The sequence below is a fragment of the Rhizoctonia solani genome, chromosome 16 (genome assembly GCF_016906535.1).
Source record: "Rhizoctonia solani chromosome 16, complete sequence".
NCBI lineage: Eukaryota > Fungi > Basidiomycota > Agaricomycetes > Cantharellales > Ceratobasidiaceae > Rhizoctonia > Rhizoctonia solani.
In genome coordinates this window covers 1,898,881-1,923,136 of record NC_057385.1, presented here as the reverse complement: position 1 = coordinate 1,923,136, position 24,256 = coordinate 1,898,881, and the positions used below count along the sequence as shown (strand labels likewise).

The following is a 24,256-nucleotide window of genomic DNA, read 5'->3' as shown; positions in this document are numbered from 1 at the left end:
ATCATTCTGTCTAACCGCCAGCAGTCAAGCACACGGCGCGAAGCGAGAAGATACGCCCCGAGTCTCCTTCGAAAGGCAAGTCTACTGTGAACAAGACGTCGCTACGGTCTTCGTTCAGGTAGACGGGTAGATTAAGTGACTTTTGTGAAGTGCTTGATTGGTCTACTTGCACCCAGCGAAGGTATGTGGACTCGAGTCTAACTGTCTCGCCGGAATTGACTTCAGCGTGTCCGCCAACCCAAGAGGCCCCTTCCATCAATAAGCCTAGTGCGTATAGTTTAGTACATAGGCGCGAAGAAATTGGGTTCAGACAAACCTTGTACCGCAAACGCGTCTCGAGAGGGATCTTGCTGGACATCCAGTCTAAGTAGCAACGTTTCAAGCGACCAGGAGTTATGATGTGCGACAGCCTGGCGGGTCGCAGTGACATATGCTTCAGGGAAGAATAATCCCCCGAGCCATACATTGAAACTATCATAGGAGGTGACCTTGGTGATTTCTTCAAGTTGGGCCAACCTTTGGGCTAAGTTCGCGATCCACTGAGAGACTGCGATTCCTCGTTTAACTTTGTATCTACGCCAATGCTCCGGCACCGTACCTGCGCTTGAATTAGGGTGAAATCCTGATGATACATTTAGTGCACATACCCTTCGTCAGGTGGCTCAAGAGGTTGCGAAGATGGTTTGTTTGTTTGAGCGAGCCTTCGCAAACTTTGATAACATCCGATAGTTCCTTTCGAATCTGCCCCAGCAACTTCCTGCCAACGCCAACTTCACGAGCAAAGAAGCGGTACAGAGGGTCTTCGGAACCTCCTGAAGTTAGTTTGGAGAGCTCCTAATAACGTGTCTTAGAATTTGGTAACCCATTATTCCAGGTATACTCACCGAAGGCAATTCCTTCAGCCATTCGTTACAATGGTGGTGCAACGTACGCATCCAAGCAGGCTGTTGGTTGCCGGTCTTACTCGACGATTTGCTCCCAGAATCAGCTTCATCGTCGTCAGCAAGTGTCCTCATTTTTCGTAGCTTGCCAAGTAGCGCATTTCCTAATCCGGTCAACTTAGCAAATTCCTTCAGAAAGTTAACGGGACTCACCTTGAGTAATGGCAATCACAGTTTCTGCGGTTGGAGGAAGGCTTAGCCATGAGGTTGGTTCTCGTTCAGGAAGACCATTTATCCACGAAGTGAAATGGTCTAGCTTAGTTCCGTCAGGGACTACCAAAACGACATCTGGGCCAGTGCGGGGCACAAGGTCGAAATCAACATTGTATGCTTGGGGCGTGAAGAGCCCATCGACAAAGGAGTCCAAAACACGCTGATCGAAATCGCTATCAACACGACCCCCATAAACTGATTGTTTGACGAGTGTGCGAACTGCGTCCCATGGGATCAAAGCCGGGTCCACATTGGCTTTGCCCCGGGCGGTTGCGCCAAGCCATGTGTCAATAGTAAGGAAGGCGGATGCAAGATCCGAGTCGTTGAAATCATAAGTCTTGCTCCAACCAAGTGGAACGTAACGAAGACGTTCTTGAACAACGGCATGGAACCAAGCGAGGAGGAAGTATAGCCTCAGCTTCTCCGCTGGCCCCTGGGACAATTTTGCTGGGGATATATTCTTGAATGAGTCCAAAAGGTTGGCTTTGATGCCTGGAGGAGGTTCGTTCATGAAAATTCTCGACTGGCGCAGTATGTTCACAGGGATAGCCGGATTGGCTTCCATGGTCAAGAACAGACGGAAGCTGCGGTGAGGACTGAGGTTTTGCAGTCTTTTCTCGAGGGCGCTGAGCCAAGAGGGGGCCAGATGGACATTCTTGAGTAGGACCCAGGAGCCTTGTCGGGCAGCCACCGCGATTGCCTCGTCCGCCAAGGAGAATCCTTCCTGGGAGCCCATTGCTACAGACTTATGCCGAATACCGGTGGATTGAATCAAGTTTTCGACCCGGTAGCTGGCATCGTAACCGGCTACTGAAACTAATGCCAGGGGTGTAGCTGGTTGTACCTCGTCGTTGACCACCGCTCCAAGCTCATAGGCTGACTGGGCAACTAGATCGGTGTCGAAAACTAGCGCAGTGAAAATAGCAGTTGCTTGCAGTAGACGGTCTGGGCGGAAACATTTCACAAGCAGGATCTGGCGTACAGCCTTTACTGCGGCTGGATAATAGCGTAAAATCAATGACTAGAAGTTGGATCACTCAGGTTTGACTTACGGGTAGCTGGATCCGTCCATGGCCAGGGTACCGATTTTTCTGGATTGCTTGATCTCAAGAAAGTTTCCCATTCCGACGGGTTCTCAGAAATATGATTCTCGATTCCCTCGAACAGGCTGTGTTTGGCAAAGGCTGCGAGACGCTCCTTTTGATCATCAGACAGAAGTCCATCTCCGGTTGAAGCTGCCCCAGAGCTTGATACATCGGCACTATCCAGGAGCAATTCAATGTCGTCGCTGATCGTTTGATTGTCTTCCCCTCGAAGTTTGATTTGGGCAAGGAGGACGGCGAGCACAAGGTGGTCCCGGTGCAGGAGAGCACGAGAAGTTCGTTTGTACACCATTAAAAATAGATCTTCAGTGAGAATCTCGAGTCGGCGCTGATGGTCGGTAACTTTGGCGAGGTTGGGATTGTTATGGAGTATGTTATCGAAGATGTCAAGGAAAAAGCGCAGCGAGAATTGGTAGAAGTGGTTTACTAGGTTGAGCTGCTCGAGCACGAAGAAGACGGCACTACACGCTTGTGCTAGGGGGAGATACTCAGCTGTCACTTGTTCAACTTCGCGCATGACAACGTCTGTTTCCTCGACCTTCCGCGTAATCTCGGCTGCCTCTTTTTTCAATGTCTCTAAAGTGTCGATAACTTTATCGTCGTCCAAAATATTTCCCGTAGATTCGTTGAGGGCTTGTAATAAGAGCTTCTCCAAGGTTCGTAAACGCAACTTGAATTCGCCTTGTACCTTCATCAAGTCTTTGCGTTTGTGGTCTGTATCAGGTCGTTCGGTCCTCAGAACTTGATCAAGGGATTGACTTTGCAGACTGCTTCGGGTCATTGTAAAGTTGACGAAGGTCACCCTACTGCAGATATCTGGCGAGAACTCAACGGATGGATCACGAGTGGACAAAAACATGGTGAATGCTGGAGAGAAATCGATGTCTTGACTACCCAATCGAATAAGTACTCGACCCCCAGTTCGTCGAATTTCCTTGTTCAAGACGGCGTTAAGAATAGGGTCAAGGCGTTCTACGTCTTGGATGAGAATAGGGTTACCGAAGCGAAGTGCGCTCTCGAGGACTTTGAGGAATGCTTCGTCGAGGAAGCTAGTGACAGCGATCTTCTTGTCTTTGTATTCGTTAAGCAAAAAGGCAGTAGCTTGACCAGTTGGGTCGATGATAAGAGGATAACGATTGAATCTCTTCAGCATGATCGCATTCTCGGTGCACAGGTTATCGGAGGGCAGGCCCTTGGATTGCCATCCTAGGCGGTCGTCAGCGGTTGATAGGTACTCGGGGAGTGCTAATTCGGGTTTGAAACTGATTCCGGCGTCCGACAGATGAACCGTCCATTCTTGCCACATGACTTCACGGTAGTGTTGGTCGAAAAAGCCGCCGTATGCCAGGAATGCGGAGGACAAAAGAACGTCTCCAACGATGGTGCTCATCTCGGTGTCAAATGTGCGGCTACCTTCCTCCCATCGGCTCTTTTCCGAGGATAGGCTTCCTAACAAGGTCATACTACGATCAACTTTGGATTGTACGCGCTCCATTTCGGTTTTGATGGCCTGAACTTCGCTAATGAGGATCGCGTATTCTCGTTTGTAACGCTCGATACTGGTTTCTAGCTCGGCAATCATCTTGACAATGGTACTTGCGGACTGCTTGGTAGTCTCGGCCTTTCGTTCCAGTTCATCGACCTCGTTGCGCAGGGGCTCAACCTTGTCGAGAATTTCTGAAAACCGAACCTGCGCGATGACCCATTTAACAAGAGGCCCACAGGCCTTAGAAGCACGGTTGACGGTCTCGAAGTTGAAGGTGGGTTGAGCTAAGTAGTCACGCTTCATTTGCTCACGGAGTCCCCGAGTCATCTGCTTGTTCGTGTCGAAATTGACTATACTCGCAATGAAGTCTTCCCGACGGATGATTCCTTGGACAGTCCTCCAGCTATCGATGCGATTACCCAAGACAGTACAGACGGATTCCATGGCCATCTTGACAGCGGCTGGGGGATTGGCCATCGCACGGACTTCCGTCAGATGCTGTCGCTTGATATTACTGACTGCAGACTGGGCCTCAATAACGGCAGGTTCGGCGTCCGCGAGATCCGCCATGACGACTTGTCGACGTTCTTCAATCTGTTTATCTTGTTCGACCAGGGCCGCTTGAATCTGGATCGATGACGCTTTCTTCGTCTCAGCATCCTGCTGATCTGTGACCATGCGCTGCAATTTTTCGTTGGCTTCCTTATTTTTGGCTTCGAGTTGGGCATTCTTGATAGCAAGGCTCTTGCGTAGTTCTTCGACTTGAGTAACGGTATCTCGAAGTTTATCGAGGCCGACATGAAGATGGCGTTGTTGTTCTTCAAGTTCGTCCCGCTTCTCGTTATAGAGTCGGACGTAATGGTGCAAGCTAAATAGGAGGAGGGGAGAAGAGGATATTGGCACCAATCCTGGAAAGGGAATCGACGAACTCACAAATCAAGATAGTGTCGAGGGGTAACATGATTATATCGGCCTTGTCTTCGGCTCAGCCTTTGGTTAACTTCATGTAAGGAAAGGTGGACATGCACAAGCGCGTTGATCACAGCCGCACGATGGGTTGGAGGAAGCTCGAGCTGACGATAGGCGACGGGGAAGTTGAGTGGGGCGGCATATGAGGGTAGATCCAAATCAAGGGTGTTGGTGAACTCTTGGCCAACTTGATAGAATGCTTGATCGGGCCAATCTCCAAACCAATCAAGAACACATCGATTGAAGAGCGCAGGGGAAGTTGCCGCACGAGAAGCGAGGCCATTCTCCGGAGGGTTCATCGTAAACACAACATGCAAGTTCTTTGCGACCTGTTGAGTAAACCAACGGTACAGCTCCTCGTGCGAATCGAGCATGAGCCCGTCACGTTGAGAGCCTTCCTTGCAGGCAGTCATCAGAGCCGCGTGTTCGTCACCCTCGAAAAGGCCAGGTACCTCAGCGTTGGCGAGGAGTGTATTCATACGCTCCAGGAATCCGGAATCCAGAACATTCGATTCATCCATAATGAAGCATATTTTTTCTCCCTTGCATCCTGCCCGTCGAAGCACTGTCCTCAAATCGTCATCAAAATCTTCGCCGGTGTACTTGTTGGAGACTTTTATTTGGAAAACACTCAGGCCATTCATCCAAGCAACAAAGCGTGATAACGTAGTCTACCCGAAAAGTGAGAATAAAACGCATATAAACAAGTATGCACTGACCTTGCCGCTACCACTAACCCCAATCAAAAGCAAGTGGCCTTGAACTTGGCGGAATACACGATCGATCCGGAGTACATGGTCGAGCACATCGTTGAATAACACGAGCTGCACATCGAGTTCCTCTTCGTGAAATACACGTAGCCGAGCCTTGGTATATTCTCGCAATTGTTCCCGGTTGACAGGAATATAATGACGGGATGTCCAGTTTGAGAAGAGAATTGGGCGAGAAAGGGCTTCGTCCTTATTGATAGTAGGGAAGTGTTGCATCGCATATGAATCAATGTGTTCGTCGGTCCAAGCTCGCTCTTCTTCATTGACGAGGCGATCTTGGAAGAGCCTCAGAGCCTCGTGTGCCCAGACTCGTACCAATCCCTCAGCAGAGAGCGATTCGAGAGGCCTGATAGCTTCGTATATACCACGTACCCAGCGAGTGAGTTCGCGAGGGCTGTAGACATAATGGGCTTGTGCATCAGTCGTGAATCGTTTTTGGGAGGCCAGATAGAATTCGACCATGGCATCGGTGAGGGGTTCAGCATATTGGCGAAGGTTGGGGAGCACTTTAAGGAGACCACGCGAGTAAGTGCCGTAGATTTGCTTGAGGGAGATTTCACCAGGATAGTCGACCATAACGAGAGGTGCATGTCGAAGGAAGCGATGACTGAGAGGAACTCGCCCGGGATCAGTAGGAGGATTGCAAGCGCCAACAAACTGTATGCGCTCAAGCTTAACCCAAGCCATGTCCGACGTACGATAGAATCCTCCACACTCGACCAGCTGGCGTAAGAAAGAGATAACGCGTTGCGTGCCATACTTATCGGTTGCTGGGAGGTTGATTTCGTCGCAGAACAGTACAAGCCACCGTCCGATCTGCACCGGGGAAAGGATAACGCCGTTGGGTGTTTTGCGGAATTCGCAGTATTGTTCGAATGTCTTGAGAACGAGTTCTGGCGTAGTGGCACTTGAGAAGTTTAGTCCAACAACCTCGAGATCGGGAAGTTTTCGTAGAGCACTGAATAGAGTCATGGTCTTCCCGGACCCAGGTGGGCCGCAGAGCATCAACGGTTTGTGCTCGGAGAGCCACGAGTACAGTACTTCCTCGTGGCGAACCGTGTCCATGGTTGGAACGACAACATCGGAGGCGGTGACAGCGTGTGCATCTATATCAATGGATGGGACTCGACCAGCCCACGCGACCCAATCGCCAGTTGAAACTTGTACGTCGTAGTCGATAAGAGAACTTCCAGGGAGCAATGGAGGAAGATCTACCCCCGTCTGCCCCTTCAAGAAGTCGCCCATTTTTGCCCGGAAATCAAGTTTGGCATCGCCCGTAAACGCCCAAATGAGATTAACTAACAACCGTTTCGATACGTATTGCTCCACCCGTTCAGGAGAAAGTGGAAAATCTGGATGCTGATTGTTGTACTCCACCACGTTACGAACGGTCTTATTGATTAAAGAGAATAAAGTATTGAGTGCGCGGGTGGTAGTGAAATCCATGATATGGTCAACGGAGTCGGCAAATTCCAATGCAAGCTCCACAAGGCCACCTGAAGAGAAGAATGGCTCGAGGATCTTGACGATAGTTCTTTGAATAGTGACTGAAGCAGGGGTCGGGTCGTCAGATGCAGCAACTTCAGCGCGGCGTGCGGGGGTTTCAATGGTATCGTCGTCATCGGCATCGAGCGCTGCGGATTCAAGAGTATTAAGATAGTGTCGGCAGACCATCTGAGGGTCGACCGTGTCTTCACTGAACCAGATCATACCACATCGACTAACAGTCGCGAGAGTAGCGTACTTGAGATGCTCGACTTCGAACATGATGCGGACGTTACCCGGTAAGTTCAGACGCTCCCCGTTGGGCAAAGTAAGGAGTTTGTTGTCATCGAGCACACTTGTAATAAAGGGTTAGTAAACATACCAACCTGTCTTTAGCAATCGGCCCACCTATTCAAGTTTTCAACCCATTCAGGATCTACGTCGCCATCAAAAATGATCCAGTGTCGTTTGGTGCTCTCTCCTCGAACATCATCCACAATTTTGCGCAGAATGTGTGTAAACAGACCGTCATTCCATTCGCGAGTCGTGGGATCCAGCGTTCCGTAAAGTGCGTCCTTGTGGATAGCCTTGGGATCAATAACATAAGCCACACCCTCGGTTCCATCAAATCGTTCCAGCGCAGAGAGCAGCACTTTCCATGCATTCGTTTTCCCACTGCCCGAGGATCCAACCATCATGAGACCATGTTGAATCTTCTGGATTTGATACAATTGGAGAATCTTAGCGATCCACTTCTCGCCCGTGACGAGGTGTCGCTCCGTGCATACAGCATGAATATGCTCCCTCAAAGCGTCAAGATCTACAGGCACGTAATCGATACCGGGGAACACATCGGCCAGCAAGCTACTCCAGAAATTCAGTACTATCTCAATTTGGCTGATTCGAGCGCGAACCTTGTCAATAAAGGCACGTCATCCGCAACCAACTTGGGAACGATAGTCTCTGTCACGCTTTGAATTAAAATCAGCTGCTCCGAGTAGACATCAGAAAGGCCAGCCGAATCCTCATCATCAGCGGAGCTACGAAGTGTTTGCAAACGTTCTCTTTTCAGGATACCAGCGCTAGCAAGTACAGCTTTCAGTGCGCGGAGACCAAAATCGTAGTGCGGTTGAGGAGAAAGTTGTTCGGCGCAGAGATTGAAAAATGGAACAATCTTGGAAGCGAGTGTTTCCGCGGTTCTGAAGCCTTGGGAGAAGAGCATGACTTGGGCAATGAGCTCCCGATCGGGACGGGTCATAGCCATCCTGAATAAGGGCGTTAATTGCATTACTTACTGGTGAAGCCAGGACTTACGGTCGGAACAATTTGGTCAAATTAGGTGGCAATTGGGAACGACCCGCATAGTTTGGGTTCGTAGTGATGAAGATACCTATTGGGAGATGTCAGACAAGGCCGACACGAATCATATACGTACTCACCAAGATTTCTGTTCACTCGAAGGGTTTTACCAACCAGTTCTATCTCGGCTTGAGGGTTTTTGGCCAACGCAGCAAGACCTTGCTGGATAGTCTGCACCTGCTGGGACACGGCGCTCAGGATCCTCTCCTCCAGCCGGTTAAACTCGTCAAAGCAACCCCAGGCGCCAACTTGGCATAGTCCAACGAAAATACGACCCATGGCCTGGAAATCAAAGGTTTCGTCGCAGCAGAAGACAAGTACAAACCGGCCAAGTTGGACCCCGAGAGCCTTGACAGACTCGGTTTTACCGGTTCCTGCAGGACCAAACGGAGCACCTCCCAGTTGAGTATCCAAAGCTTGGGTGAGGGTAAGGTAGCATCTATCGGTAAGGGGTGTTTGTACCAGTCGGTCGGGAACACCAAGGTATTCCCAGCCATAAGGGAATTCAGCATTGGCAGCATGAACACTAAGGCATGCAAGGGGATCTGTGGCTGCACGATCAAGGTAGAAACGCATTTGATACAGCCACGGGAATGCCTTATTATCTCGTATGTTCTGTCCAATCAGAGAGCGAATGACGTCGCGCTGGTGGACTAGCTCGGTAATGAGATGTTCGCACTTGCGACGGGTGATGGCTGAAAGATCGGTCAAGACTACATCGGCGAGGAGTTCGAGCCCTTGCCGGACGGTAGAAAGGGCGCTCTCAAGGCCGGCGTTTTCGACCAATGCAGACTCCACGGATGAGGTCCATGCAACCTGGATTGCGAGTGAAACCAACTGTGCTGGGTATGATTCGACCCAAGCAAGGAACTTGTCCTTAGGCAGCGGCTCCCCATTCCCATAAAAAGCTTGGAGTTCGCCCACTGAGTCACATAGTAATTTAGCCAAAGAAACTCGCATCTCAGATTCGAGCTTCGCAAGCCAATCGTTGATCTTGGGGAAATCTTTGAGTAGTATCGGAGACGCGAACCGAACTTCCTCGCCTTCACGAGAGGCAATGCCTTGAATCTGAGTGACATCCTCGTCGAGTATCATAGTAGAAATTCCAGCAAACATTTTCTTGAGGTGTTTCATGATTCGAATGATATCTTTGCTGTTACCAATGATTTCGAGCAAGTCTTCGTCTCCGACAAAGTAAAACCGCGGGAAAGATGCACGCTCTCGTTCAAGATATTCACCAAGAGCTTTTTGAATCTTCGTAAGTAAGTCGGCGAGACGTTCCAAAGATTTTTGAACACCAGGGATATTCATCACGTCGAGGATGAATGGAGACTTGTAGACTTTCTTCATTACCGTCAAGAATTCGGAATTGATGTTCTGGAACCGGGCCGATTCTACTGGCAAGAGGTGCTTGATATCCGCAGAGCCAGAGAAGATACCCTCAAGATACACCCACTGACGTTGCACGTCAATCCACACGTCAAAAAGTACATGAATGCGATTCAATTTCTCTTCCCAGGAAGAAGCCTGTTGATTTCCATTAACAACATGTTGTCGAAAAACTGCTTTAAGCATACCTCTTCTTCAAAAACCTTGTAGTAGGGAGATAGCTTCATCGCCACAAGTGAGTTAAGATTTTCGCCACACTTAGTAAAAATATCATCCCATCCGCTACCAGACATATCAGCATGTACACGCTCGTAAATAATGATATCCCATACCGAATCAAGCGACACTTGTTCTGGTAGTTCACCAATTCTAGTGAATATGTAGTCCAGTTTTCGCGGACTTGTTTCAGATACTCTTCAAGCGCCATTTCTCCTTGGGCTTGGGTAATGACATCTTTGATGAGGGATTCGTTCTTCTTTAGATCCATATCGTAAACTTGGCCGAGGGTAAGCCTGAATGAATAGTGTGAATCTCTTGACATGCTAAGGGTTGTGTATCACTTACTGAGAAAGGGTAACATTGCTTGGTACTCTAAGTGACTTAAAGAGTTGCTTCCAATGGCGCTCCTTCAACGCTTCTGATTTCAGCTCCGTTACAATTGTGTTGGCCTTTAAACGGGTCTTGAGCACTTCCTGTACGTATTCAAATGCTGCGTATTGCCGCATGCGGTTCGGCAGTTCTTTGGTTGATGCTATCAGCCCGTCGATATGTTGACGCAATTTGCGCGGCTAAAACGAATCCGTTTAATGAGATAGGACCAAAAGATTGAGCAAACGCGTTTACCTGAACGGTTGCCCAGACCATATCCTTGAGTTCGTGGATTTGGCTCCAGATGCCACTCAGCGCAGTCCATACTCCCTTCAAATCGCGCATTTCTTCGATCACAGGATCCAGTCGTTGGTGTCGCACGAGCTCAAGGCCCAAAGCCTCTTTTGCTCTACAAACAAGGTCGTAATCTTCCTGTACGCGGTTGAGCTTGACTTCAAATGTCGAAATGGTCGATAATGCGACATCGGCTGGTATGCGACCTTGCACTGGACGGGCAGCCTCCCACTCGGCAAGTAGATCGGTGATTTTGTTTTCGACCACCTTATCTTCGGCAATGGTTTTTAATTGGAGGCCAGCTACAAACTGTGTCATTATCCACGTGGAAATGTAGTTTTAAAAATAAATACAGACCCATTTGCTCCTGAATCGAGTCATTCTTGCGTTTTAGAATCTCGTTGTACGCGCTCCATTCGCCTCGTAATTGGTCGCTATAGAGCCAGTCCTCGGGAAACTGGTATCTAAACCGTTCTAAAGTCTTCTCCGAGTTGGCACAGAGTTCTATCATAGGACCCCATTGCTTGGTCTTCTTATTGAGCTCTTGGACAAATGTAATAAAAGATACAGCTGCGGCTGTCGATGATGAGGATGGAGCAACTGTGGGCTGGGGGTATACGCGTATAAGCGGCTCTTTCTCACGTGTTTAAGCAGACTTGAGTTCTCACCTCCATCACGTCTAAGCTAGCTACAATCTACGGTCGTCACTGGGTCGTGGTCGTAGGCTAATATACGTGAAATGGTCGCGTCGGTCATGACCAATTTCTTCAAGCGCCAGCACGTGATTAAAGGCCTCACCTGTGGCCACTTTGCCAACCCTCAGGCTTGTCTATCACCTCTAAACCCGCACGAAACCATACGTCTCGTTTTTACGTAGAAACCTATCATGAGTGGCCGCCAGCAGCGCGTGATGGTTCAGCCCATCGTAAGTGCTATTCAATATCAATACTACTGGGCTGATGTTGTTATAGAATGTGATATTTCGGCACCTGCAACAAGTGTGTCCCGTGCCATATTTCCCAATTTTGTAACATGACTGACTTCACCAGAAATCCAAAGCTATTATCTGGCTCTACGATAATGTCGAAATGAGAATACACGGGCGTATCATTGTAAGCTTTTACTGATATCTCAAGTCTGCCATTCGACTCAAGGGCCCATGCGCGTTTCCAGGGGTTCGATGAATTTATGAATGTAGTTGTCGATGAAGCTGAGGAGGTCTATGCTAAAGACTCAAAACCTAGGCGAAGCGTTGGTATGCTACCACCGCTCAACCCACTTTATTCGTACTCATACATAGCTTTTAGGTCGCATTCTCCTCAAGGGAGATAACATCACGCTTATTCAACCAGCCCAATAAAGCATACTCTTGCTTTGAGGAGAACATAAATCCATCGAGGTCTACGAAAACCAAAATGCAACGCCTATTTAGAATTTATGCGGTGTATTGTGTAATTATAACAGTACACTTCGCTACTTTCACCAAATTTAATTTTGAGGTGCCTCCAAGGCCTGACGCGCTTTTGCACGCTCTAACGCCCATTTTGCGCGCATAGCTGTCATCCCCTCAACCCGCGATTGCATAATCGGAGAAAGTTGCTTCTGTCCTGCGATCACAGACGGGGGAGCAGTTCCTCGTTTCGAATCACCTAATGCGGAAATCCTCGTGAAATGTGTTAAGTTGCGAATATGACTCTACCCACCGACCCGATCGACAGGAAGAATGAAAATGTAGCTGCACTACTCAGCATGTATTGCGACAGCGTGGCCATTGCCCCTCGTGGTCCAGCACCGCCTCTGCGATCGTTTAAGTGTGACTACTAAATACAGCAAACGTTTAGACCTTACCGCAAGATGCTATATGACCCAAATATAAAGCCAATAGTCAGACCTACACCTCCGCCCATCAATGCACCCATTCTAGCGGAGCCAATTCATCAGGGCTTGGCAATTGTTGGCTGAGAATCGAGATACCTACTTCACTATTCACCTCAGAACATTAGCGCAACTTACGGAGGACAATCAAGGATTGACTTGCTCTTTTGCCACACGGATGGCTCATGATGTTGCGGAATTCCTCGCTGCATTTTGAGATTTGTGGTCAGGTTGCAATTGGAATTTGATGGATGGCCCCCGTTCGCCTCCTCACGTGACAATTTCGGGTATGAATCCAGCTTCTACCGGAGTAGCGCATTCAACGACCTTGAACCGCTCTGAGGCCTGTTCTCCTTGCTACTGTCCGACATGAGTAATATTACTGGCGATAACAACCAAGATGAATCCATTCTACCATCATTTCCGCCTGCCACACAGGCACAAATCAGTGTGTCACACGCTTGTGTGACTTTACAGTGTCTAACATAGTGTTAGTCAGGTCGAACCAGAAAGACCTTCAGCATATTACCCAGCTCCGCGAGCAAATATCTGATATAATAAGAAACTATCTTGGTGAGTAGATGTAGCATATCTCGTTTCCCCTATTGACGTGTCGTTCTTGCGTAGGGAGCAGATGGCTATATCGAAGAGAGGCCGAAGTTGAGCTAGCCGCCAACGTACTATATTCAAGTATCACATGTTTACGAGGTACATTCTTTGGATTCACTGTTACTTTATTCTGGCTCACCCTATCGTAATTAGCAACACAAACTCTTGGGGAAGAGTATGTAGGAATGTGGGCCTACAGTTTTAATACGAAGTCACTCCCAAGTCGTAAAGTATGGTGTCTGTAACCCGTTCATTGCCTCTATTAACGAGATGATAGCTTAGAGCTGCTCTAATTCTACTCCCCGGCCTACCTAGTTACATTCATTCTAAACTAAGTAGCCAGATGGCAAACAACTCCTCATTATATACGTACTTGCGTGCTCTACCGGCCATCGTCGAAACGGCAGCTGAGATCAACTTGGTCTTCTTCTACATGACTGGCACATATTATAGCCTAATCAAAAGGATTATTGGTGTCAGACATGTGAGCACATACTGGATTCTGTCCTACTCAAGTCAGCACGCTAATCAAACTCAAAACACAGATATCCAGTATATTACCCGACCCCAACGCACGCCCTCCTTCCTATTCCTTCTTAGGTATTCTCATGTGCATCCGGCTCTTACACAGGCTATACATTTTCCTCGACAAACAACTCAAATTTCTGGAACCACCACCTCCAGCCCAACCAACCAACGCACTCGCCCTTTCGGACAGCCAGCCCCTTCTGGCTCCTCAGGACGGTGATATACAACAACATCAGTATATCGACACTCGATCTATCTCGGACATCCTAGTGAAGCAGAGCGAGGGCTCAGAAGTCACAGTTGATCCAGAAGTCGACGAATTCACCTCACTTCACATAGCCTCGATTGACCCTGGGTTACGGGTCGGACGGAGGTGTGCTTTGTGTCTTGAAGAGCGAACTGCAACCACGTCTACAGAGTGCGGTCATCTATTTTGCTGGGGTTGTATTGTCGGATGGGGCGATGAGAAGGTATGATGTTCTTGTCTCGTACATTGGTCTACTCCTCAATACTTTACCACAGGCTGAATGTCCATTATGCCGACAATCACTAAAAACAACTCGCTTACTCCCCTTGTATAATTTATAGAATTAGAATACATTAATACTATATATCGCTTTGTTACATATAAATTGCAATCAGCAATCGGACCTCGCTCTTAAAGCGTCTTGCATATCCTTCCTGCTCAGGCTCTTCACTCCTATTAATTCGGCAAACTCTACGCACTGCTCATCGCTTGCTCTCCAAACTGCGTTCTTGGCCGCTTCAAATTCAGGTCCTTCGGGTATCGACACCAACTTCGCGCTGTCTATTAGGCGTTGCCATGCTGCTTCTACGCGGCGGTTAGGCATTGCCATCTGACTGGCTTCAATCCACAAGTGAACCTCCCGCGCAAACACTGCTCCACGAGATGGAACTATATGACCACGCCCGAAATGAAGTACAGACCTGTATAAGATGTGCGAGGCGATCGAAGATGCGATTCGACGGTACAAAGAGGCACTGGTTGGGGAAGGCAAGGTTTTCACTAGGAGGGAAAGATGGGTTGTGAGGATCGTAAGTGGAGACACCAGCGTGGCCGGAACCGCAATTGATCCTTCGTCATTGTCTTTACTGGATTCCCATTGCCTATTATCCAATTGTTAGCCGACGACTTATCTACCAGGAAGAACGATGCGCACTTTGCAAAGTAACCCTTCAGCTCTCCTTCGACCTCTGAACAAATATGGCGAATTATCATATCTTCAGCTCGGGCCACCAGAGAATTGTACTGGCTGATAAGCTCATCGAATAGCGTTCCGTGGATTTCCTCAACAGTCGATGTAGGTGCGGTTTGAGGAAGAGATGGGTGTGCGTCAACTTTGGCACGGAGGGCCGATCTTTCGTTGATTTCTGTCCAAAGCTCTAAGAAAAACTAGTAGGTGACGTTAGATTTGAGACGTCCTGGTCTCATAAAAACGCACGATGCTATCCCCCCATTCTTCCATAGCTCCCTTAATTGCGAAGGCACTAGCATAGGCTTTAAGTAAGCGCTGAAGACCTTCATGACCGCTAGTAAGCTTTCGTGCGTCTACCCCTGCTCCAACTTGCCCGGCCAGTGCCCCTGGAACTGCACGAACGAACGAGGACGACAGCGTCTCAAAAGCGTCTAGTGACGATGATATACGAGCGTAATAGGCTTCAAGAATGGGCACTTGTACGGTAATAAGAAAACGTGCTCTTTGGTTGTAGTGAGGGAGTGGTTGATAACGTTCTATTACACATAAGCGGATGGGAAAGAGTCGAAGTTGAATGAAATTACCTGTAACCTGTTCGAGGAGTGCCTTTATTCGGCGTGCTGAATTAGTAGGTCGAATGTCAGCTTGGAACTCTTCGTTTCCATCATTGCTAAAACCAAATGCATCAGGCGAAGTGATTATTTCATTGTACTGATGTTCAGTAACTGGTGCAATATCAGTCAGTTTTAATCAAACACACGCTCAAAATGCTCACAGTGGCGTTCCGCATCCATCCATTCATCAAACCATGACTTATGACTTAGTATAACATCTGCGACGCCTGGCCACTCCTTGACTTTATGCTGCTTTGCCTCCCTGTGCTCCCAAGTATTGGCCAGAGTAAAACTTGATTCTCGCACGGCTGCGTCAAACAATAGCGCCTGATAAATAGTGTGGGCCAGCAGCGATGGCTGAGCTAGGAGTTGAGGCACACTCTTTCTAATCTTGCGCGCAAGAATGGGAAACAGCAACCGCGTGAATTCGTTCTGTATGACATGCTTAGCTATCAGGCTTTAGAATTGTAGTAAAATAGTTACCTGAGCATTGATGTCATGAAAGGGCGATTTGTCGATGAGAGGTTGTATGAAGTGTTCCATGAACCCCCTGTGCTCATGGGATATGTTCGATATATGCGTAAAGTACCACTCTGGCTGAATTGCAAGCGGTTAACCAGAATAACGAATTCGATACAAAAACGTACCTTATCCAACCGATTTGTTGGCCTGGTCCCATCAAAGTGAAACTTGAAGCGCAGCGCAATGGGAAGTATGAGTGCTTCCAACGAATAAAGGCCATCCCTTTCATTCCTATTATCTATAGCTCCATTTCTTGTTTGTATTGCTTCGCCTCTGATATGAATATGTTAGAATCAACCGTGAATGGTTCCGCCGCGACTCACTCAGCCTGCAAGGATAGTAAATCTATGAATGCCTGTTGAAACGCTTCCACATGTGATCTAGATGAACCGGTCAGATTAATTGGCAGTGGCCAGGACAACTTCTCGGAAGCCTCGACCAAACGGCTAAATAAGTAGTCAATACAAAAAAGATTGACTATCTCAATAAAGCTCTAACTTAGAAAAGACCCCTTTGATTTCCTTCCACGTGCTAGACCTGAGGTCTCGCAAGAATTTTGCGATTGTAGGTGTTTCCGATTCCGAGTCTTCGTTGGCGAGTAGACTATCGGCCTTGGACACAAAATTACTGAGGTCCCTGAATGGGTCCAGAATAGCCGTAGTAAATACGATCGTAGCTGACTGCCGAATGGCCTGAACCGCTTTTTCGCTTGAAGGAACATTTGAACTGGTACAGCATAAAGCAGTGGCCAACATACCTTAACTGTAAACCACGTTCCAGAATCTGTAAATAGTTCTTTGCCCCCTCAAGCTCGGCTATGCGTTTGTGGAGCTCTTCCAGTTCAGAGAGAAGAGTCTGTTTTCCTTTTGGATCAACAGGGGATAGCTCATCGCGCAACGCCAGAATATCATCTGCAATGAGATGTCTTTTCAAGGATAGCTCTTGCGCAGAGTCGAGCAAAGATCCTGTTCGTTGAACTGTCGCATAAATAAAAATATCCGTTGATTTTTGAGAGTCTTCCAGCTATTGAGTTTCGTATAATGAGTGTAATATTAATCAGTGAAATGGACGCACGCGCTTCTCTAGATCCCGAGCCTCAACAAAAGTGCGCTGGACCTCGGCATCAAGGCTTGAGAGTTTCTCTATTGATTCCCATGTCGAGAAGTTCGAGTCAAGGTATTCCAATGCTCGTGTTTCGCTCAGAGATGCATCAGGGGGGCTGAGTAACGTCTTGATCTGAACGCTGGTCATGAGTTGGATTCTCAGTTTGCAGGTGATATGACTTTCTATATATTTGAAGATTGTAGGCTACTAAACTGTTGTTCAAGTTTGTTCAAGAACAAATAACTTCAAGAAACGTGGAGGTCACCAGGAAGGAGATGTGGGTGCACGTGATGGCGCTCACCACATCGTGCTCTTCGCCGACAACAAAGCCGCACTCTCAAACATCTCACTACTATCAAAACACCCATGCCAATACGCATCTCGAGACTTCCGCTCTGCCGTCGACAACTTCCTCTCTGAGTCACCACTCAACAAGGTCGAACTCCACTGGGTCCCGGGGCACGAGGGGGTTGAAGGCAATGATCGAGCTGACGCCCTTGCCAACGAAGGCGGAACAAAACCGCCAATGCACTCGCACAATAGATCAATAACCTGGAGCAAGGCTGAAGCCACTCGTAATGCTAGCCTTACGTGGTCACACCTATGGTCATCCCAACCTCACTCTCGCTTTGTCTCAGAACACATCCGTCGCAACCCATCCCTGTCCCTCCACCCCTTTTTCAAAGCTTTCCCATACCATCGTGCGATTCACGCCCGGCTAATCCAGGTCATCATGGGTCACGCCTTCCTCGGCGAATACCGCGAACGATTCCGCCCCGACGATGACCCCAGCTGCCCATGCGGAGCCCCTCGTCAGACTCTCGACCACGTCCTTCGAGCTTGCCCATCATTCGATCTCGCAAGACACACCCTACGGGAAGTGTCGGGCCCCATGCTGAGCTCCACCCTGTTCGGCACCACCGCCGGACTGCGAGCTGTTGCCAAATTCCTCAACTCAACGGATGCATTCAAATTATGAGTTGCCCCCCCCTCGGTGCCTGCGTCATATGGCGGCCCCCCCCCCCATGCTGATCCATTCTCGTTATGTACATATATGCTTTTTCCTCCCTTTGGATGCGCGTGCTACGTGTGATGTCTTCTCTTCTCTCGTCTCTGCTCTCTTGACGTGTTCTCACCCCACCCGCATTAGTTTGTGCTCGCAGAGCTCCGGCTCTGTCAGGCCCTCCTTCTGTCGTGTAGTCTCTTTCGCTCTGTGTGTTCCCCCTCTGTTCTCATCTTTCCCTCTTGTTGCAGGCTGCTTTGTATGTAGCCTCGCTCTAACCGAGCCTCGGTGTCCGACCATGTGTTCGGGTCCGAGTAATAAATTGTATCCAAAAAAAAAAAAAAAAATGTGGGTGCACGTGACTCTTCTAGCTACCCCAATCCCAGGTTCAACTACATAAGCAAATGTCCAAGCTACAAAAATCCGTTATATTCTCAGACGTGTACGCCATGTTTGCATACATTCCTTGAATTCACAAAGTGTCATCCCACACCGCCTCTTTATTTCCAAAAAGGCGCAAGCCATCAAAAGCGGGCCTAATCCAAACGCCCTCCTCTCCCGGTGGTGGCAGGATACGTAGAGCTTCTGCAACATTCGGCCGCTTCAATCGAGATTCATCTAGTTTTATACCCTCTATGTATTCTCCAATGGTGTCCCAATCTGAAACGCCGAGATTTCAGTTGAAGAAAAGGAGTTTACTTGACCCTGAGCCTAGGACTAACCGTTGTGAGTAATTCTATGGCTGAATCCAACCATATATGTCCTCTGTGCATTGACTTGCTTTGCTGCGTCCAAAGCGCCCTAAGGATTAACCAATTGTTAATAATTAAATTTGTTTTACAGGACACAGACTAACCTCGAGCCCAAAGTGGGATGTATGCGGTTCCAACTTTAAGCAGTCCACAACTAGTACCTTGTAACGAGCTTGGGTGGTACGCCCGCAGCCAGGAATCAAGTCATTCGAATTAGCAGATTTCGGAGACTTTGAATAAATTGTTTTCCAAGCGTCTTCAGGTATATAAGAAACGTCAGACATGTACACCATGAAATCGCCGAATATGAAACCGAAGCACCAGTATGGTTTTGGTTTGTCCGCCGATGCATGATTGGATGGAGCGAGTCTCGCAATGGTTGTGGGCTTCAGTTTGGGTGATAACTTCGGTCCGTTGCCATTTAGCGCGTCAGCTGGGCCACGCTGTTCTGTTATCTCCGCTGAGCTTCGCTCAGAGCTAGGTCTACTCGAATTGAGAGTTGTAGAATTATCAGGTGCTCTGGCTGGTGTAGTCGTACCTGAGGGAATGGGTGTGTCATTTGGCGTTGACATGTTTCCATTTTCCTCGGTCTCTGATGTGAAAAGGCGACCATGGTGCACGGCAATTGGTGTGATGTCAAAGTCCACGCCGTCCACGCGGAATGACTCATTTTCTTTAATAATGTGCCACCTGAATTCTGGTATCTGGTATCCGTGTATCATGTTTAGCACAAGGTACCGCCGTGCCATCCTAGGACTCACATCTCCACCTCCAGTAGCAAATTCTTTGGCAACCAAGTAGGGGAAGGATTTCTGGACCTCTAGCCCAATTTAGACCATTCTAGGGCATGAGTATGCAAAGCTCTCACCTTTGAACGTAAAGGCAGAAACGTATATATCGATATAGGCTTGGATGCTCTTTTTGAGGGTCCATCCTAATGAACTAGTCAACAGATGAACGATGTTTATAAAGCTAATAGGACGTGCCCCTGAGATCGTCAAGCCCGTTCATAGCTGATTTAAGTGCAGGGTGAGATATGCGTTCTCAGAAATAAGGACACGCGCTTACCATCGGCGTGTGGATGGGTGAGTATAACTGCGTCGATCCGCCTGAGGCCGTACCGGGGAAAGAGGTCATACGCGGCGGAAAGAAACGTTTTGCCAACATCTATCACAACAACTTTACTCGTAGCCTGGTTCTCGTCTAGCACTCGAAGGATGCCACCCGTATTCCTTCTTCTATTTTTCTGGCCTTCGGGTGTGAGCGTCGACCCACAGGTCTGTAGTTGGTCAGCCACTAGTGCATGTTGGTATGTATTACATACTTCACAGGTTATGGGATCTGCCGTTATGCAAGCGATATTAGGCACACTTGAAGATGTTCCAGTACCATGAAAAATAAACTCGATATTCGGGCTTGGATTGGTGCGAACGGTACCACTAGGCATACTGAGTAGGTATGGACGCGGAGCAGTCAGCGCGGCCTTGGGAAGAATAGCAAAACGCGTGAAGGGCGTGCGGTGGTTTGACGTAGGTCGCCTGCAATGTATGTGGGTGCGAGCGCGAGGCTTTAGCTTGTTCGCATCATATTCTCGATCAATGCTAACCTGTGTCGTAATGTTGCTTACGTGTTGGGAAGATCCTTGGGCTATGCCAGTGATGAGCTAAGGCGAACAACCAATGTATAGGCCTCTCGCTTCTGGACTCCGACTTACAGAAATCATACTTTTTCAACCAAATATCCATAGGTCGATTTGGTCAAAACACACGCTCGCTCTTGGTTTATTTGATTGCCTTGATTGAGTTTATTCATTATAGTAAAACTACTCCAACCAACCCAACATTTCCGACTGCTCCCCTGAACTATCTATTTAGCCGTGCGAAGCACGAAGGCATACGATAAGATATTCCACTATTTCATTGCCATTGTTGATCCATTACAAGCTACCATGGCAATTCGTCCCAGTTGAAATTTAACAACTACCTTGGAGAATATCTCTGGAAAGGACTTCTTGCGGTCAGCCATCAAATTTATCCGCCACATACCTTCAGCGATTGCGGAAAATCCAAAACATACCTTACGACGGATAGGAGTAGTCTCGTGTAAGTTTATTGTGCGGGAAAAAACCGCACGAAACCAAACCATACTGAATTCGAACTTTACCTTGGACCAACTCACCTCCAAATTTAGTGGATTGCGAAACCCCTGCGTCTCTTGGTATTGCAACTTTATCTAGGGCATTCCTATCCTCTCCTTTTATGGAGATCTTCGTAGGCCTCCCCTGGACTTGACAACCCATGGAATGTGAGTTACACCGCTTCCTAAGCGAAGGCTTCTAGAGGAGATCAGCCCTCCGACTAACCCATACACGATGAACTAGACGTATAATAAGAACTCTTTGCATTCTGTAGCCAGGAACCTTCCCATGCCTTCTTCCCTGAAACACAAGTCAACCGCACGTTCATAATCTCTGGTCCGCCTTGCTTAAGGCGATCACTTGACCCTTCTCTCTACCAGGCTCGAAGAGACGAATGCATCATGTCTGTGGAGCTGACGCCTGAACAAACTCAAGAATTAATCACCGCTGCTAGGGACATATTTCTTACCCAGCAGATGACGGTGTTAGGTTTCACTCTGATGGTTTGGGATCATAGTAAGCTGCGCTCTACACGGGATCCCGAATGGCTGGTGCTCACGTTTTTCTTTGGTACCTAGTCATCACTTTAAACTCCGAAATCAGCCTCGTATGGCCTGCTGAGGTACGATTGGCACCCGACGTTTGGCGACGACGACGCTCATGCATATCCATTTGCTCAGCTTAGCTGGGTGAAAGTATTGTTTCTACTGAACCGTTACATCCCGCCGATCTTTATTGGCGTTGCTACTGCCAGTATGTCCAAAGATTGGCCAGATGAGTTGTATGCTGAATCTATTGTACCCAGACTTTACAGGATCCGCTTCATGGCTAAGTGACAAAGTAAGTTTTATTCAATTGTGCAGCTATCGTCAAACTGATTGGCATTTTTAGTTGTAAATACCTATCAAATAGTGTAATCCTGGTTGGCCGCACAGACACTAACGAAACCAACGTCAGCTGCAGAGTGTGGCTCCTATGCGACATTGCAGTGGAGTTGTTGACAGTATTTTCTGCAACCTTCCTAATCGGAATGAGGGTGCATATACTATGGGATAACCGTCGAGACGTGCGTGCATTGGGTTTGACATCATATCCAATACCAATGCTCCCAATTTCAGATCTTCCTCTGGGTCTCTTCGGCATGGGTACTTCACGTGGCCGCTAATATAGCGCTCGTTGCCATTAATTCGACCACGAATGCAGGTGAGAGATCTTTGTTGGGCGTTCCGGAAAAGCAACCTGCTCATGGTACGAAAAGAGTCGTATAGCGTACAGCCGATATTTAACATTTGCTTTGGCCACGTAAAATACACATGGACGGTATGGATCCCAGCTATGATCTATCACTGTTGTAAGCCCATCCTAGATATATACATTTCATCTATTAAGCAAGTCTCTTGGGCAGTCATTATGATGTTATTGGTAATTAAATCGTTATCGACACCAAGGTATTTTCCTTTTGGCTATTTCATAACTGGTTGACCAAGAAGCCATACTGATAACATCTTTCATAAGAATTGCTTCTACACGTATCCACAATGTTGTGATGTGAGTCACTTTTCAACAATAGCATCCCCTTGTCTGACAGCTTTTTTAGCCGCGATGGATTTATTTATTTTTTCGTGAGTCCTTGCGAATTCGTAGTTCAAACAAAACCATAAAATCTGCTTCAGGTCGTGTTTTTGGGAATGCTCTTCAACCTCTTGGTGAGTTCGTCACTAACCCTGCAATTTTTTCTGACCGGCGAGGGTTGTACTCTAGAGTTGGAAGTTGGCACCTGTGGGCACTTTTATTACTCCTCCATTCTTAGAAATGCTTGACAGATTTTTGTTCAGGGCACGCTCGCTGCTTTGCCTCGCTGGCTTGTTTGGTCCATCTTCACGGTTGCGACCTCCCGCTTGCTGCTATCTCTCAAAGGAATTCAGAGCGCGAAAGAATGGGATAACGCCAACAGGATTGCCAGGAGAGATATTGAAATGGAACCCAGGGATGGTGTCAAATTTATATATGCCGAGCATGAGGATGACGAATGTCCGAACCGCCACTGCATGAGCGGTCATCTAAAAACGACCACTCTTGGTAAATACGATGAAGATTGATTACCACAATTTTTGCTTCCACTAACTCATACTATTTTGTTCGGCTCTATTTTGGGACTGTTGCATGTACTGTAATCTTTGCTCTTTTTGGCTCTGTTGTACCATATGTGTCTGTATGCCATCTGTGGCTGTGTTGATCAGCCTTAGTAAGCTCTTCATCTGATCGGATTACTAAGCCGATGGCCGCCGGCTTGAGGATTTCGCGGCCCAGACTTGCGCGAGTGACGACGTTGGAGCAGGACTTAAGGTGGCTTCAATCCCGACTCGCCCACTTCAACCACATCACCATATGGTCAATTTATTCTCCCAATCGCATACCTACGAGTGAGTGTCCTACTCTACTTTAGAGTCTCACTTGTTTCTTATGGATCCGGTGTTCAAAAAGTGACAACTGGGCGACGGTAACTCTCGCCTTCTTCCTACGGTACCCTAATCCTTTCTCTGCACATGTCCTCTCATGCGATGTTATCGACCGCTCATTCACACCAGAGGGGAATCTACGTACAACTCGGCTCATCCTCAAACGAGGTAACCTGCCCAAGTGGTTCCCCTCGGGCGTAGTCGCTCGATCCGAAAGTTGGATTGTCGAGGAGAGCGAGGTTGACACCATTGGTCATCGCGTGAACTGCACCACACGAAATCTGGAACATACCAAGGCGTTGAGGGTGATTGAACAAGTCACACTACGTCCCCTCGAAGACGGGTGAGTTGTAGACGCATAGGGCCCGAATCATGAGACTGATTAAAACACCACATCTCTCTGTAGGCGAACACTACAAGTTACCGAGGCCCGATTTCAGTCACGATTCGGGTGGGGTCTCACCAAGCGTATTGAGAGCTATGCCTCTACAAAATTTAGGTCAAATATCGAAAAGGTGTGCCGATTATGCTATGGATTGGGGTCTTTCTTCTGATGAACTACATTGTTTGCAGTCTCGCCAGGGAATCTTTCTCGTACTCAATCTTCTCAGAGAGTCACGTATGCAGCTCCAACCTCTTGGAGGCCCCATCAGCCCAACTGGCACGATCTTTGATACTTATGTTTCTCGACTACAAGATCCACACAGAGACCAAGCTCCAGTCCCTGATAGTTCTATCCCAAGTGATTCACAAAGCGCAGCAGATAAGCCTACGGCGTGGAAGCGATGGAGGTCGCGCTTCTGGTCTCGCTCCTTATGAATCATCTATATGCATATGCG

The 24,256-nt window shown here is 48.0% G+C and overlaps 7 protein-coding genes across 7 annotated transcripts; 4 read left to right on the top strand and 3 right to left on the bottom strand.

Moving 5' to 3' along the window:
- Positions 1-10: 10 nt before the first annotated feature.
- On the bottom strand, positions 11-11,108 carry RhiXN_01852 (cytoplasmic dynein 1 heavy chain 1; the record flags this gene model as incomplete). The annotated part of the gene is made up of 17 exons (XM_043321671.1): positions 11-264; positions 317-598; positions 648-834; positions 885-1,045; positions 1,095-2,150; positions 2,207-4,611; positions 4,677-5,383; positions 5,432-7,322; positions 7,376-7,831; positions 7,882-8,232; positions 8,282-8,357; positions 8,407-9,853; positions 9,904-9,997; positions 10,048-10,227; positions 10,280-10,503; positions 10,559-10,899; positions 10,955-11,108. 17 exons carry the CDS (start codon positions 11,106-11,108, stop codon positions 11-13), a joined length of 10,266 nt encoding a protein of 3,421 aa, XP_043187494.1.
- A 375-nt stretch (positions 11,109-11,483) lies between these two features.
- Positions 11,484-11,957, top strand: RhiXN_01851 (small nuclear ribonucleoprotein E; the record flags this gene model as incomplete). Its single annotated transcript, XM_043321670.1, has 5 exons — positions 11,484-11,522; positions 11,569-11,595; positions 11,647-11,709; positions 11,771-11,852; positions 11,905-11,957. 5 exons carry the CDS (start codon positions 11,484-11,486, stop codon positions 11,955-11,957), a joined length of 264 nt encoding a protein of 87 aa, XP_043187493.1.
- Positions 11,958-12,841: 884 nt separating this feature from the next.
- Positions 12,842-14,085, top strand: RhiXN_01850 (peroxisome biogenesis factor 10; the record flags this gene model as incomplete). The annotated part of the gene is made up of 6 exons (XM_043321669.1): positions 12,842-12,920; positions 12,968-13,045; positions 13,100-13,180; positions 13,235-13,311; positions 13,359-13,565; positions 13,627-14,085. 6 exons carry the CDS (start codon positions 12,842-12,844, stop codon positions 14,083-14,085), a joined length of 981 nt encoding a protein of 326 aa, XP_043187492.1.
- A 162-nt stretch (positions 14,086-14,247) lies between these two features.
- On the bottom strand, positions 14,248-17,213 carry RhiXN_01849 (RINT-1 family protein; the record flags this gene model as incomplete). The annotated part of the gene is made up of 11 exons (XM_043321668.1): positions 14,248-14,737; positions 14,791-15,023; positions 15,073-15,362; positions 15,411-15,551; positions 15,602-15,872; positions 15,924-16,037; positions 16,088-16,235; positions 16,286-16,408; positions 16,461-16,670; positions 16,720-16,985; positions 17,037-17,213. 11 exons carry the CDS (start codon positions 17,211-17,213, stop codon positions 14,248-14,250), a joined length of 2,463 nt encoding a protein of 820 aa, XP_043187491.1.
- A 27-nt stretch (positions 17,214-17,240) lies between these two features.
- Positions 17,241-18,045, top strand: RhiXN_01848 (COG4 transport domain-containing protein; the record flags this gene model as incomplete). The annotated part of the gene is made up of 2 exons (XM_043321667.1): positions 17,241-17,265; positions 17,291-18,045. 2 exons carry the CDS (start codon positions 17,241-17,243, stop codon positions 18,043-18,045), a joined length of 780 nt encoding a protein of 259 aa, XP_043187490.1.
- Positions 18,046-18,541: 496 nt separating this feature from the next.
- Positions 18,542-20,566, bottom strand: RhiXN_01847 (beta-lactamase superfamily protein; the record flags this gene model as incomplete). The annotated part of the gene is made up of 8 exons (XM_043321666.1): positions 18,542-18,729; positions 18,792-18,870; positions 18,926-19,525; positions 19,583-19,641; positions 19,690-19,755; positions 19,890-20,100; positions 20,146-20,468; positions 20,536-20,566. 8 exons carry the CDS (start codon positions 20,564-20,566, stop codon positions 18,542-18,544), a joined length of 1,557 nt encoding a protein of 518 aa, XP_043187489.1.
- A 793-nt stretch (positions 20,567-21,359) lies between these two features.
- RhiXN_01846 (protein UPS2, mitochondrial) lies at positions 21,360-24,236 on the top strand (the record flags this gene model as incomplete). Its single annotated transcript, XM_043321665.1, has 13 exons — positions 21,360-21,474; positions 21,537-21,580; positions 21,639-21,711; positions 21,764-21,798; positions 22,077-22,206; positions 22,446-22,506; positions 22,556-22,580; positions 22,632-22,664; positions 22,794-23,037; positions 23,234-23,381; positions 23,443-23,760; positions 23,824-23,932; positions 23,991-24,236. The coding sequence occupies 13 exons, from the start codon at positions 21,360-21,362 to the stop codon at positions 24,234-24,236; spliced, it is 1,581 nt and encodes a 526-aa protein (XP_043187488.1).
- Between the last annotated feature and the right edge of the window lie 20 nt (positions 24,237-24,256).